We start from the raw sequence: 15831 nt of genomic DNA, 5'->3' as shown, positions 1-15831 counted from the left end.
AATTTTATCCTGAATGTAACACAATAGAGAAGAGTCTCAAAATGATAATTCTTAATGGTTTATGTATTTTCTAAAGGCCATGGGTTTCTTTTGTATGCCATAAAACTTGCAAATTTTAATTTTAATTAATTGAAAGCTGCAATTTCTATCATAATTGCCACTGTTATTTATTAGTTAAAAACAATTACAACCAAAAATTTTATCCCAACCTGGAAAACCTCTTCACGAGGTGAAATAGAGAGAAACAGTTTTATAATTAAAAATCATTAAACCAGAATTTGATGTGCATCACAGTAAATTGATAAGAAATTGCCAAATCAGAAAGAAATCTCAGCCTTTTACATAGCCGAGCAGATATAACCCACTGCAGACGTGTTCTCAAGATAAACCATTACTGGCCTTAAAGTAGGAGAACTTCACATCACCCTGTGCCACACAGTTTATCCTAAAATCACTAGGTAGTTGGAGTGACCATCTGTGTTTGTTTACTAACTGAAACCTAAACTTTTATACGTTTATGACAAGAGGTAGTTTTACATCTTAGGGTCAAGGCCTTTGCTGAAGTTAGGCTCCTACCCTCCCACAGAAACTGGGATAAAAAAGTGCTATCTTCGTTGGTGGTTTTATTTCAAGGAACTGGCTCCCAGGACTGGAGAAAGACAGGCCTGGGTTGTAAAGTTGGCAAGAGGTTTATCTCAATTTTAAAAGGTTTACATACATTTAAAAGAGATAGAAAAATAGTTTACAGGCTTTTCTAAAGTAAATGCTCTAAGAAGAGGAAGGAAGGAAAGACTTTTCCCTAATTTTCAACAGGGAGAGTTAAGCCTCTTTTTTTAAAAAAATTTGTATTTGCCCTTACAAATTACAATTGCAAATATAATGCTTTGTGATTTAAAAAAAAAGAGCATGTAAGATTATAAATAAAAACACTGAGACAAACAAAAGAAACTCCCTCTCCCCACTCTTCAATGTATGTACCTTCCCACGGCTTTTTAAAATAGACAAGAAAGATTTAAAATAATGATATACAAATATACAATACCTTATGCTGCAAATTGTTTCTTAGCACTTCACAAAACATCATGTATATCACTTCTGGTTAGTAGATAAATAAAATAATAGTATTTAATGTTTATTGCTTATTTATATGTTAAGTGATCTTCTAAATGTTTCATATGTATTAATTCATTTAATCTTTATAACAGCTCTGTAAGCTAGTTACTAGTATCATTTCCATTTTACAGAAAACCAACTGAGACAAACAGTGGTAAGCATTTGTCTCAAATTGAGAACCAAGATTAAAATACATTTTTAAAACTCATGATATTACTACATGTGTTACATTGATGCATTCATTTTTAATAAGCATGCACAATTTCATAGTTTGGTGGTAATTTATTTCCCCAATCCCTTTTGGGTTATTTCCAGTTGTTAGGTTGGGATGCAAACAATTCTGGAATAAATAAATTAGATCACATACTCTTATATGTTGGTGCCTTGGACTGTAGCATAGGTTTCCCAAACTAATAACTGGGTCAAAGATAGGTGTAGTTTAACCTTTACCATCCATTGCCAGATTAGGTTCTAGAAGAGGCTAACATCCCACTATTTTTCACCCTTCCACCATCACTGGCTCTGTGTTTCATATTTAACACATGGACTAAATCATCATTCTCCTCATTTCTGGTGAGCGAGCGCCTTTGTGAAAGTTATGATAGAGCAACACATCTCAACTGCAGGCATTTTTGCCTCCTAGTACATTTGACCATGTCTGAAGACAATTTAGATCATCACAACTAGAGTGGAGGGTGCTACTGGCATTCAGTTAGTAGAGGCCAGGGATAATACAAATATGTTCAATAGTTCCTGGATTTAAAAACAAAAGTGTTCATGTACTTGACTATCTCCTTTACTTTTACTACTTTTCCTTATCAGCTCCTACAATCCATGGCAGATACAAGGCACTGGATTAATATTGGTTGAGCTGAGTGTGTTGAGAACATTTTTTCTAGGCTGTATTGTTGATAAATAGATGAATTATATAGCTATCCTGTCCTCAGCTTTTATTCAAGTAAAATAAAAATGTACCACGTAGCCTCTAATGCAATTTTCATGACCATTTTTCCCCTAAAGACAGCATTAGCATTCTTTATTTTCATTCTGTTTATTCAATTTGCAGACAGTATAGAACAGATTTCTGCAGTCCCTGTGTATGTGCAAGTTCTCAATATCAATGATCATGCTCCTGAGTTCTCCGAATACTATGAGACTTACGTTTGTGAAAATGCAGTCTCTGGTCAGGTAAGAATCCATAATAAATTGCCGACGTCGAAACATTACCTTGTATTATATAGAATAACTTTTGCTATGTATTCCTCCCACTTTAAAATGATAAAAACAAGCGTTATTTAGCTATATTAATTCCATGCTTTCATGCTGTAAATTCTGTATAATTTAAATTTCTTTATTTAATTTTAAACATTTTATTTTTATTTTTATATATTTATTTATTTATGGCTGTGTTGGATCTTCGTTTCTGTGCGAGGGCTTTCTCTAGTTGTGGCAAGCGGGGGCCACTCTTCATCGCGGTGCACGGGCCTCTCACTATTGCGGCCTCTCTTGTTGCGGACGGAGCACAGGCTCCAGACGCGCAGGCTCAGTAATTGTGGCTCACGGGCCCAGCTGCTCCGCGGCATGTGGGATCTTCCCAGACCAGGGCTCGAACCCGTGTCCCCTGCATTGGCAGGCAGATTCTCAACCACTGCGCCACCAGGGAAGCCCTCTTTCTTTTAAAAAAATATGTAAACTTCACATTTTCTACTTCCAAATTCCTCAAATGTTTGAAAAATCTGCTAACACTCAGGATTCAAGAGTAAATCCTTTGTACTTTGTCAGTTCAATAAAGAAAAATTATTTTTTGTGAGTCCATAGAATAAATAATTTTAATTAATTTTTATTTTTCCATTAATCATGAAGATAAAGATAAAATGATATATAAAATATATCAGACATCAACACAAATGAAACTCAATTTCAAATTGAGTTACTAAGTATGTAAAGACTTATGAGAGCATACTCATTTTGAAATAAATTATCATTACTTCACAATTTTTTTCCCACATTTTCTCACGTGGAGCTTACCTTTTTTCATTTGTAAAATGTAGAGTGTAAATTAGATTCTTCTTTGAGTGTCTCAGTTCCGGTACACAATAACTTCACATTTTTTTAAGTATCCTATTAAATGTCATAAAACATTTTAAAAACTTATAAACTAGTTTTCAAAATACCAAATAAGTATATATACTATAAAAGCAATTATTCTAAGTAGGCTTGAATTTATCAATAAAGCTAGTTGGAGACAATTTGGATTTTACAAAAGTGAAAATTATAATTTTTTACCAATAAACAGTAGTAGTCAACATTATGCTTTATTTTCAATTTCCTAATATGGTAAAAATTTAGGCATATCTTAAGAAATAAATATACCTTAATTGTTATGAATTATTCAGCTGTAAAATATTGGAAATCATCAATGGGTCTTAAAATGTCTTGTGAAATTTATTCAGCTAAGTTTATGCTAGAATACATTTTATTCTGGAAAGAATTCTCAAATCTTGCCTATAAGTATTTCCTAAATATTTTTGAAAATGATAAAAAATGATTAGAAATATACAAATGAATTTAAATCTATTTTAAATGGATTTGTACCCAGGGTTTTTGATAAAGTGAAAGGTGAACATAAAACTGTCAGAGACTCTCCACAATGCAGCACACTGTCCTCTAGATCCAAAAGCAAACTGATTTAGAAACTTGTGAACATACAATATAGGATAGAAAGATTCAAAAACAGAATGCAAGTGAACTGGGACCCATCGCTTCTATAAACACTGGGCTTAGACATCTCTTTAAACTTGGTGTTACAAATAGATCTATGCCTAAAAATTTGATATATCTAAGTTTCTCAAGCATTTCAAACATACCTGGTTACCTGGACACATCAACAAATAGGCAACTTTTAAAAAAAATCACTTAAATAGTTAATGTAAATCTAATAAATGATACTTTAAATGTAGTAAATCAGTTTCCTTAAAAGTCACATAATTTGGGGAATAATCAATTTATCTTACAATTTTCTAAACTATACATATTTACATATATCAGGTAAATTATATTTTTACAATTATTATAAGTAGTACTATATTTTATAGTTATATATGTCAAATTTAAAGTATAAAACTAGTGTGGTATGTTGTTTTACATACTTTATGTAAATATGAATGTATTCAGAGTACCCCATTGATGGGGCAATGTAGACTCAAACTTAAAAAAAATAGGCTTAATTTACTTCATACACTATACATTTCTTTCTGTAAATGTTCTGGGTGGTAAGTCCACTTACCCAACAAAATTGCATGTTCAGTGGTCTTGACCAGGCTGAGTCAGGCAGAAGATTTGGAAATGCAACATGATTTACACAGTAAAAGACTTAGACCAGAGCTCTAGCCCATGGTGATAAGTGCTTCTAGAATAATGCTACCTATGTCCAATGACTACACTGGACCTTTTATCCTAACTCCTCAATTGTTGTTTATAATAACAATCATAATTTAAAATGTTTATAATAACCTTTTGCAACTTTTGCGTCACGTGGCAAGATGGAGATATACATTCCTAGTAGGAGCTAGCTCCCTTCACTATTGCATTAGAATCCATTCATGTCTTTACTGACTCAGTGGACCTTTCATTCTTTTCATAGACCCTAACTCTTAAGCAAGAACTCAGAAGTCAGTACATTTATAATATAGCGGAATAATCACCTTTTTTGAGAAATGAGTGTTTGTTTTTTCTACTCACTGCTCACTGACAGTGAAAGCATGATCATAAGAGTCTTTGGACATTAGGTACAGAGGAAATAATAGCAGAGGGCAGAGCAGATGAAATTTCCTACAGCACAGTTTTCTGACTTCAATGTTAAAAAAAACTTCAATGGTTTTTCCAAAACCAGCACATAAAAGTGCAAAACTCCCTGGCCTCATATTTAACACTGTCTTTGATTTGGTCACAATTTTATCTACCTTGATTTGAAAAAAAAAAAAATCTTGTTCATACTCTGAACTGCTTGTTTTTTAAAACATAGATAACACTTTCTACTTTGTAGTTTTGTTCATACCAACTCTCCTTTCTGAAATGTCTTTATCTAATTCTGTTTAAATTTTAACTATATTGCAAAACTGAACTCAAATTTACCATAAGTAACCTAACCAATTTTAAACAAATAAATAATGTTTACGATGTCCCACACATGATTCTAGCAAACACTATAGCATTAACCCATTTAATTCTCAAGAAATATATGAGGAAAATATATTACATGCCTCATTTTCCAGGTGAAGAAACTGAGGCCCAGAGAAGTTACTTCCTAAGAAAAAACAGAAATATTTTATCCCAAGTGCTGGCATCAGAATCCATGCATTTTACCGTCATATTTTGCTCCCTATCTATACCTAGTTTGAATAGATCTTATACATTTGTCAAACAAGTTGTCTCTAGTTTTGCATGTTTTCTAGATTATATTTGTGATAAATGAGCAAGTTTATTTTGATATTCTTGATAATAATAATTAGTTGAATAAATGAACAGAGCATGAAGACTATGTTTCTCGAAACAATGATAGGGTATTTTTCTCTACAATTCTCTGTAGATATACATTTGAATTTATTAGCCAATATGTGATATTTAAAACCTTGAGAGTGATAAGATCCCTTGAGGAGAGAGAGTAGACAGAGAAAAGACTAAATCTAAAGACTGAGACCCAGATACTCCGTAGTAAGTATTGGGAGTTGCAAGGAGCAAACCAGGAGAGTGTGGGACCCTAGAAACCAAATAAAGAAAGTGCTCCAAGGAGGAGGGAGTTATTACCTTTTTAATTTACTGCTTACAGGTCAGGTAAAAGCAGAAAAGAAAAGGTCCATTCGAATTCAACAATTTGGGACTTACTAGAATATTTGTAGGTAAGAAAGTATATGATGTCACCCAGGAAGAAAATATAAAGTGAGAATATGAAACATAGGGCATATGAGAATGCCCTATAAAGTGAGAATATGAAACATAGGGCATATGAGAACATGAAACACAGGGCAGAGCCTTTGGGAACAGCAATATTTAAGGATTTGGTAAAGGAAGAGAAGCCTGCAAAAGATACTAAGTAGGTGTGACCAGTGAGGTAAAAAGGAAACAAAAAGATTTTTGACGTGGACATGCATAAAGGTGATAGTTTTTTGAAGGAAGAAGTGTCAATAGCCTCCATTCCCACTATTTCAGGGGAAAAAACAGCTCTCACAGTTCACCATTTGATCATTTACTTTAAAAAAAAAATGTATTTTATAAACAATTCACAGCTATATAAAGAGACAGTGCAAAACAACTTTATTAAAATGTGGCAAACCAAAATTGCACCGGACGCTTGTTAAGGATGCCAAGGAAGATGTTATTCAAGATTATTACAAAAGGTCAAGACTATTGCAATAGGGGAGAGAGAACTTAAATCCATTGAAACCAAAAGCAGGAGAGTTTTTAAGCACTGGTGTGAGCTAGTGAAAACGTCCTGGAGGGCACATCAGCGGAGAGGTTGGTCAATGAGATTAGACCATCTACGTTTGCTGATTGACTCTTGTAGAAGTTAGGCTCCCGATCTCCCATAGTGACTGGGAGATAGGGGCCCTGTCTTTCTTGATGATTACATTTCAGAGGAATGGTTTCCAGGTCCTTGAGAAAGACCATCCAGCATTATAAAATGGGAAAAGGCTAGGAGAAGATTTATCTCTATTCCAAAGGGACAGAGAAAGAATCTGTGATTAGAAATTTTCTAGTGTAATTGTTCTAAGAAAATGTACATCAGGAGTCTCTAGTCAGGAAGAAATTTGTCTGAAACTGAGTCAAGCTGAGGGAAATGTTATGGCCCTCCTGATCAAATGTTAATAAAATGCAAACATGGCAAATACATATTTGTCAATATATAATACTTTGAGAAGTTTTAAAAAATCTTTTACAGCTCATATTTTTGTTGGAGAATGGCTATCTGCTTTGTTCCATGATTGCAGAGCATTTAATCTTTAGATTTATAAAAAGCAAATAGCATAATCAATCTACTTAAAAAGAAATATTCTACTGCATCCTTTTCCTTCCAGTTACATTTGGATACATTCTGTCTTCACCAATTTTCAGGATAAACCAAATAGATTTTGCTGCCAACATTTTATAATAGATGAAAAAACATTGTCACATTTATTTTTAGCAAAACAGAACAGCCCAGATTCTCATTTAAAAATATTCTGTAAGGAAGTCCTTCCTATTGAATGACTAAAAGGATGATTACTATATTTTCTTTTTATCCTTAGAATCATATTGTTCGCTCATTGATTCTTGATTTTGAGAATATTCATGTGTTCTATCTTCATCTGAGGACTCACAGTCTAAAGCTTTGCTTACATGATCAATTTCACCATCTTCTTGAGTCTGTAGTGCTGGTTTCTGCTTTTGGTATTCATCTTCTAACTCACCTAAGAACTGTGAAATATCTTCCTCTGTCCATTTTATTTTCTTTGTCATTATGGATGTAAAATTTTAAATTTGAATTTTCTACTGTTTTTGATGAAAAACAATATCAGATTAAAAAGGTAGTGTATCATTGCTTTTATATCTTTTTTGAAAGATGATGCAATACTTTGAGCAATACATTTAAAAAGAAGAGAATGATGCAATGGGAAAATTTATTTTATTGCTGCATCAACCTTCTAGACCATTCATCATACAAGTTTTATATAAGTTTTAAAAAGCACATTGAGAAAACTTTATGAGTAATGATGAAATTTGTAGGATGATGAAATAGGCATAAAAAGAATTATATCACTAAGTTCTTATAATGTATCCTAGATTTATAAAAGTATCCAGTGTGACCATTCAGTAATTGAAGATAGGGTTTATTTATTTAAAGATAAATTGATACTTCTTTATTATTTGGACACTTCTAAGAATTAAAAAAAAATGAAATACCAATGTTTAGAAATAAGTATAACTGCTCAAAAAGTAACTCAAATACTAATTTTTGGTGCAATGAACTCTAAAACTATACTGAGAGTTAAACTCTGCTGTGGAAGAAAAATGTCCATTGGATGCAGTGGCATAGAGTTCTCTTGTGACTTGCTAAGAGTTTAAATGTAAACCAACATTGAAAATCTATGAAATTCTATATTTTTATAATTTTACAGATGTGTATATTATGCTTCAAAAAGTTTAGGTAACTTTTTCAACATCATATAGCTTATAAGTGATTAAGCAGGAATTATCATTTGTATCTATCTCCAAGTATGATGCTAATTTTAACTGTGCCCTGCTAATCATAAAGACTAGCTATCCTTAGATTACTTGCTCAATCCAAAGAAAAATAGGAAAAAGGTTTTTCTCTTTCTGTACTCATAAGTAATTACATTTACAATTTTAAGGACAAAAATTAAAATAAGGTCAATACAACTGATCCTCACCTCCTTCCCGGAATGTGTACTGCTCAAATTCAGAATAAGTCACATTGATCAGCCCTATATTACAATCAGTTTCCTTTAAGGAGGAAGGCCAGAAATCATCAAATAGTTCTTAGAGGGCTCATAGATGTCACTATCAAACCTAGGAGTTTTCCCCAGGTCTATATGTACCTGAAAGAATGGTACATAGCATGGCTACCTATAATGTTCTTCCACTCAAATTCAAATGGATTCCAAAAATTCCCAGTGGCACTGCTGCATACACTATGATTTATGAATTGAAATCAATTCAATGGACGGACAATTTGAGTTCTGCCAACATATGCAACGTTACCATACGTACTTTCTTTCTAGCACATGGCAATGACCTTATTTTAATAACATGGGAAAAGAAAAAAATAATATGGGCATTAGGGCTATCATGGCTCCTGGATTGTCACGGTTTCTCCCATGTTTCCTCAGATGTTACATGTGGAATCAGACTAACTTAGACTCAGATTTCTGGTCTGAAATTTACTGGGTAGGCTTCCTTCAAGTACAATTAAAACAAAGCACCAAATATTAATACATACCTCCCAGAGTACCAATACAAACTTTCAGAAGTGCTGTTAATTTCTTACTCATTCCTAAAAGTTTGATAGTAATGTGTGAACATTAAAACTTAATGGATTAAGCTCTCAAAAAATATTTGCTTTAAAAGATAATAAAGCATATCTTTTGTAACTGAATGGTTTTTATGTAGAAACCATAATTATTTTAAGTTTTATATCTATATAAATAAGTTTCATAAAAATATTACAAAGGGTAGTAAAAGTTACTTGTTTATCATAATCTTGACAACAAAACCAAACGGTGCTGATAAGTGAAATATTGTTAGCAGCATTCTGTTTAAAATTTTTCAGAGGAAATTTTTTTTTATTAAAAATAAAGAATAAATGATCAATAAAATAAAGAAGTGGCTACACCATCAAAACACAAAATGAGAACTATACATGTCACATAGTGTAAATTCTGGCTTAAGCCAAGAGAAGATGAAGAAACAGCATATACTTCCGCAGATGGCAAACAGGAAATTTGGGTGGTGAAAGCAGAGAGGAAAGAATCTCACCTTTCGATTGCAGATGAGAAAGGGAATGTAATGAGAAAGAGGAACCTTTTGCAATACACATCTCAGCCTGAGGTTTCCCAAAGTTAATTGCTAAAAGAAGAATGAAGAATAAAATATAGAGAATATGTAATTTAGAAAATATTGGAGTAAGAAACATAAAACTTCTTAATAGTAAAATCTGAGGGGAGACTTTGTGCCAAGGACAATAGACTTGGTGTGAATTTGTTTATACTAAGAATCCCAAAGTGAAGTTCACTCTTTTTTCTCCCACACATTCTCCTTCCCCACACCACACACACAAAGAGAAGTCCTCTTTAATGTTCAAAAAACCTAGAGCCATGCTAGTTTAAAAAATAAATATATGTGCGCTTGCATGGGTACACATAAATACACTCAAGTAAAAACAAAAGAAAAGAATGTAAGCAATCTACATCACAGATTTATAAATGGGCAATGTTAAGAAAAATAGATCTTCAGAATTTGTATCCATTTCTGTGTACTTTAGACACAACCTATTAGTGTTTGATTGCTTTCATCGTTTTTGGTACAGCAATATGTTCTAGGCTCTGCCACTTACCAATTTATTGCTTCCTAGCTGCACATTCATCCTTCACTACCTGCTTAAAAAGAACTGGCACTGTGAAACTATGATAATGGATTGGCCCATTAGAGCATCTTTTATTGAGAGTGCAAGGTTGAGTCTTGTCAATAAAGGGCACTGAATGCACATTGCAGGAGGAAAAGGGCTCCTCTTCCTGGTTCTATGTGTGTAGCATTTTTGCTTTTCCCTTTCTCATGCTGCATGGTTGACCAGCTAACTGGATGTGTGGAAATATATGTATTGCTTTGCCTAGCCACAAGCACAGTTCCCAAAGTCCTAAATGTACATTCCTTGGTGACCGTAGGACTCCAGCCCAGGCCAGAGGAGGTCTTACATCCCTGCCAGTGTCGTCACTGTGTGCTCCAGGCCTTGCACCTGCAGTGGTCTCCCAATTCCCTCTGCATTTCCAACCACCAGCCCACTTGTACCCTGGAGGATTATCCATGTTTGCCTGGAGAATGTGGACTGGTTCTAGCCCAGTGAATTCCTTTGCCCTGCGTGCAAGATGCTGCAACCACACCTCCTCCAAGGACAACTGAAGCTTGTCTCCCTTCCACATTTGTCTGTCCTTAGATGATTTCACTGAGCCCCAGAGTACCGTTTGGAGTTCTCATTACATCTTTATAGTTACTCCCCTATTATAGCTTAATAACTCTTTATATTAAACTTCCTTCATTTTAATTACTGTCTCTCTCAATTGGAACCAGACTGATACATAGGCTCATTTTATATTTCCTGTTCAAGATCTCAAATCCGTTATTTTTCCAAGATTCTGTGATATTTTTAGTGGAGAATTATAGAAAATGTAGATGCAATATCAGTAAATAAAATTGGGATATTTGTCCATGTAAACCAAGGAAAACCCTGCTCTCTCTTTCTCTTACCCTACTATCTTAGCTCTCTTCTTCTCTCTCTCTCTTATTTTTAATAATATTGAAGACCACTGTAAGGAAAACTCCATCTCATTTTGTTATTTCTTTGCAAGTTTCTTTATTTTCTTCAGTTATGTACAATTAATATATTTTAGAGAAAGATAGGTATGATAATTTTCAGAGGTCCTCTTTAATTAGAACATTTATAAATATTTAGAGGTAAAATTTTTTTTTTCAAATTGCAAAAGATAATCCCACTTATATTTCAGCACTAGTTGGGATAGTTCTGCCATAAATGTGTGTACATATATACGTATACAGCTATGGCAAATAATGTGGGCTTTTTGACCAAAATACTTCATCTAAATGTCTAATAGAGACTTGAATCCTAGGACTAGTTACAAGACTCTCTATTCTTAAATGTAATAGAATTAATATGAAACCTATTATAAGGTGATGATACCCAAAAGATAAAACATCAATTTTACATATCACACACTCTCAGAAACTTAAAAGACAAAGGATGAAGAAGCAAATTCTATTTAAAAAATAAAATGATTGAAAACAGTGTCAAATTTAGTAAATGTTTTCCATTACAAGTAAATACATTCACAAATCCTATACATTTTTGGTATATCAATAAATTTTAATTAAAAATAAAGGCAAAAGAGAGAGGGAAAATAATTATTTGCAAAAACTGAAAAAAAAAGTGCTTCTGTTATTAACATATAAGAGGGCATGCTGATTGATAAGAAATCATCTTATTAAAAGCTGGTTCCTTGATACTGATGTAGTAACTGTCTTTTGGAAATACTATGAATAAATTTGTCAATAAATAAATATCCAGTTACTTTGTATCCATTACAGATGACATGGTAATGATTTGTCAATGTGAATGTTTTCCCTAGAATATAGTGGTCCTATTGAAGTTTATCCAAATCATTTTCTATAATATGTATTACTATAAATTAATCTATTTTTCATTTTTATCAAAACCACATTCTACTGTATAGTCTTTTATAATAGAATCTACTACTAATATTCATAGGAAGTGAACATTTTTAATAAATTGATTTATAGAAAACATGTTTGTAAATTACTTATGACTATAGAAATACCAAGTGAGTATATAAAAATGAGTACCAAATTATTTTATTTCAAAACTATTGTTTGAAAGACAATGAAATGATACCTTTGAGTATGCAAATCAGGAAAAAGAAAGGATAATTAAACAGGAGTAAAAATTAAATCCCTATTTTATAATATGATATTTGTGTGTTCTAATAATTTGAAAATCTGGATGATATGAGCAGTATTGGGGAGAAGATACACAAATACATTTAAATTCTCAAGTCTTTTCAACAAATTTTGCTGTTGCAAATGGGTATTCATAGGGAGGAAATGGAAAACTCCACCTTAACCTCACACCTTATACAAAGATTATTTCAAAATGTATCATATATTTAAATGTCAACCTAAAGCAACAAAACTTTTAGAGGCAGAGGAGAAAAAATTCTCTTCTATGGCTAGGCAAAGAGTTCTTAAATATGTCACCAAAAGCCCAATCCATAAGAGAAAACATATTCAGTATTTTTAGGAGAATAACAAAACAATATTTTAAAACCTATTAATATTTTCCTTAGATATAGTGATATAATATACACATAATGTAAAAATATGTGTAAACTTTTCATTTGATGCTAAGAAGTCCTTTGACAAAAACTTAAATTTTGGATTACAAATAAAATGAGTCAAAATGCACACATAAATAGTAAGAATGAAATAACGTACTCAAATCAATAGTCAAAATATCACTTAATACTGAAACACACATGGTAGCATAATTTAAAACAGTAATGAGAAAGGAATTCCTGCTTTCCACACTATCAATGCATAGTGTTCTGAAGCTTAGGTCCACACAATAATATATAAAATACATACAAAACAGAGTTACTGAAAAGAAGAAAATTTATTTGAGAAGATAAGATTATCGAGTAAAATACTGACAGATAAATACGATAGAATTTTAAATTTTCTTAAATCCACATTTAAAAATATTTTAAAAAGAGGAGAGGTGGCTATCCAACAGGCATAAGGTTTCCGTTAAGCTGGGTGAATAAGCTCTAGAAATCTGCGTGAGACATTGTCTCTATAGTTAACGATACTTAAAAATGTGTTAAGAGGGTCGATCTCATGTTAAGTGCTCTTATCACAATTAAAGATTTTAGTATGTCAAAGAGAAACTGATGAAATTAATTTTAATGTTTATTTGACACAATATATACAGAATATTGTGATTTTCACATGTAATGAATTAAAAATCAAAAGGGAAATATTTTATATGTTTTCTCATACTATGAAAATCACTCCCATCCCATTTCCCACAGGCTCAAACAGCTGGACAAAATGACAAGTGAAAAGGTCTCCTATATCTATCTGCTTTGGGTAGATAATAATATTCATTATAGAAAATCAAAATACCAGAATAGCTGCACTGTATTCTGGAGGAAATCAGACGTTTCCTTAATGACCTATGTGGGTAAACAGAAGTTTTATTTCTGTTCTTAATGTGTAAATGGCCAGGATGGGGAGGAGAGGAAGGAGAAAATTTTTCATTGGTTTGCAAAATATGAATATAATAAATGAGCTGACATTAGGGCAATTTGTCTTTTCTGTTTGGCGTAAATAGTTATTTTTCAAATTAATGATTCCCATTATCTTGACTTATACCAAATCTCTTTTCCAGAAGTAAAGTGTAATAGCAGTGATTTTTAGATTCTTTCATACCAATACACTGTCTAATGTAAAGACATTTACATTGTCCCCATGTAAAAGTATTCTTTTGCCTAAATTTCTGTGATCCCACAGTGTGCTCCCTGGTTTCTCCTCATCTTCCTTCCTCTCTCGTGTCCTGTACTTTTCATTTTTTTCAGACTCACTCTTCCTGCTATCCTCCACAAATATGTCGTAAATACAGTTCATATTCAAATGACTTCTAGATCTTTATGCCAGTTCTTTCTCTTGTACTTTAAGCTCTATGTCCAACTAATTAGAGAAAATGCCTACTCAAGTGTCCTATGGTTACACCAGATTTGTTCCCAAGCCCGCCTTTTTTTTACAGTGTCCCCAGCAAAATTACTACAATTCACCAAGTCGTGCAAGAAAGACAAATGGATATTATCGTTAATTCTTTCTAGGCTTTTATTCTTTATATCCAATCAGTCATTAAGTTCAGTTGATTCCATCTCCTAAATTTCTACAAGTTAATGGCAAAACATTGCAATATCTATGGCTTTTAAATACATCTAATAAAATTTTGTGAAAACTTATTTTTTTAAAACAGAGTAGCTCTGCCTCTGTCTAGGACCAAAATATTAGAATATCATGAGCATCTCAACATTTTTCCCCTAAAAACATTCTAAACAAAGAGAAAAAACAGACTACAGCATCAATTTTCTTGTGGCTCTATTATTTTATTAATTAGCACTTTGACCTTTTGAACAGGTGTTCAACAACCTTTTTGAATTCTATAGATTTATTTTGTCAAACAGATCTGATTTGGAATCTGATTTGGAAGTACTATAAGAAGTGACAGTCTTGTTCATATTTGTTGACAACAATTTCTTGACAGGAGAAAGAATTTGCATTTATAGCTTGATATAAGGAACAAATACCTAGAGTAACTAGATAAGCAAGCAATTTCAATAAGATTTTTAAAAATCCTTCCACATATTCATTTACTGCAACTCCTACTTTTTGTTTAATATAGCTTGCATTGAGAGAAATTATTTATTAAGCACATTTAAAGGAATTAATAATTTACATCAATTGATGCTCAGTACCTGTGTATTGATTTATAGTTTATAATTCAATTTATAGTTCATAATAATTCAAAAATGTGTTCCTCAACTAACCTTGGAAGTAGGTTTCACTGATATCTGCCATTAGAGGTAAGGAAACAGACTCAATTGAGTTGTTTACTCCAAATCACAGTATATAACACTTGCTTATTGACTAGCTTTCAAAAAATTGCATGTTTAACAAAGGCCATACCTATAGTTTGTGGAGAAATGAGTATTGGACTGATTTTTAAAATCAGGCTGTTTAATCTGGGAATGACATTTTAGTAAGCTGGTCCATGGGTGCTTCTTTAAAAAAAAAAAGCCATAATGAAAGGTAATTAATAGAAGGAAAATGATTATATGTCTTCCTTGATTATCTTTAAATATCTTACAATTTTATTTGTCAATTATATCCAAATAAAGTTGAAAAAAGGCTCTGGGGGGCACATATATTACTCATATTTCACACCAGCTGTTGCATCAGCTTACATTCAAATTCTGACCCAGCAATTTTCCCTACCTAAGATATATAACTGACTTGAAGCTTAATATAAGAAAATATAAAGTTGAGACAATGATAAGGTTTATTCCACAAGATTGTTGCAAAGATCAGCTATGGTAATATATAGAACAAACCCCGACCAATAGGTAAGTTCTCAGTGAAAGGTGGTTATTGTTAGGTTCTCTATGCTTACAAAGTATATTCCCATTGTAGACTTCAAAGTAGTATAGACAGGAAATCACATGTATTGTGTCAGAGGGAAATTGGACAAAATTCTGCCCAGAGAGCAAAGAGAAATGAAAAAGCTACAGTTTCAGAATTTGTCATAACACAGCTGTTCTTTGTATGAGCTTTGCATTTTGATTTATT

The 15831-nt window shown here is 32.5% G+C and overlaps 1 protein-coding gene across 1 annotated transcript in view; it reads left to right on the top strand.

The window, feature by feature from the left end:
- The window catches only part of CDH19 (cadherin 19), a 56708-nt gene that overhangs the window by 33011 nt on the left and 7866 nt on the right, over positions 1-15831 (top strand). The window contains exon 8 of the mRNA XM_068563402.1: positions 2180-2301. Coding sequence (XP_068419503.1) covers positions 2180-2301 — 122 coding nt within the window. The remainder of the gene's footprint in view (positions 1-2179; positions 2302-15831) is intronic.

This window comes from Eschrichtius robustus, chromosome 14 (assembly GCF_028021215.1).
Source record: "Eschrichtius robustus isolate mEscRob2 chromosome 14, mEscRob2.pri, whole genome shotgun sequence".
In the NCBI taxonomy this organism is placed as follows: domain Eukaryota; kingdom Metazoa; phylum Chordata; class Mammalia; order Artiodactyla; family Eschrichtiidae; genus Eschrichtius; species Eschrichtius robustus.
Note: the sequence above shows the minus strand (reverse complement) of the source record. Positions and strands in the feature narration are given on the sequence as shown.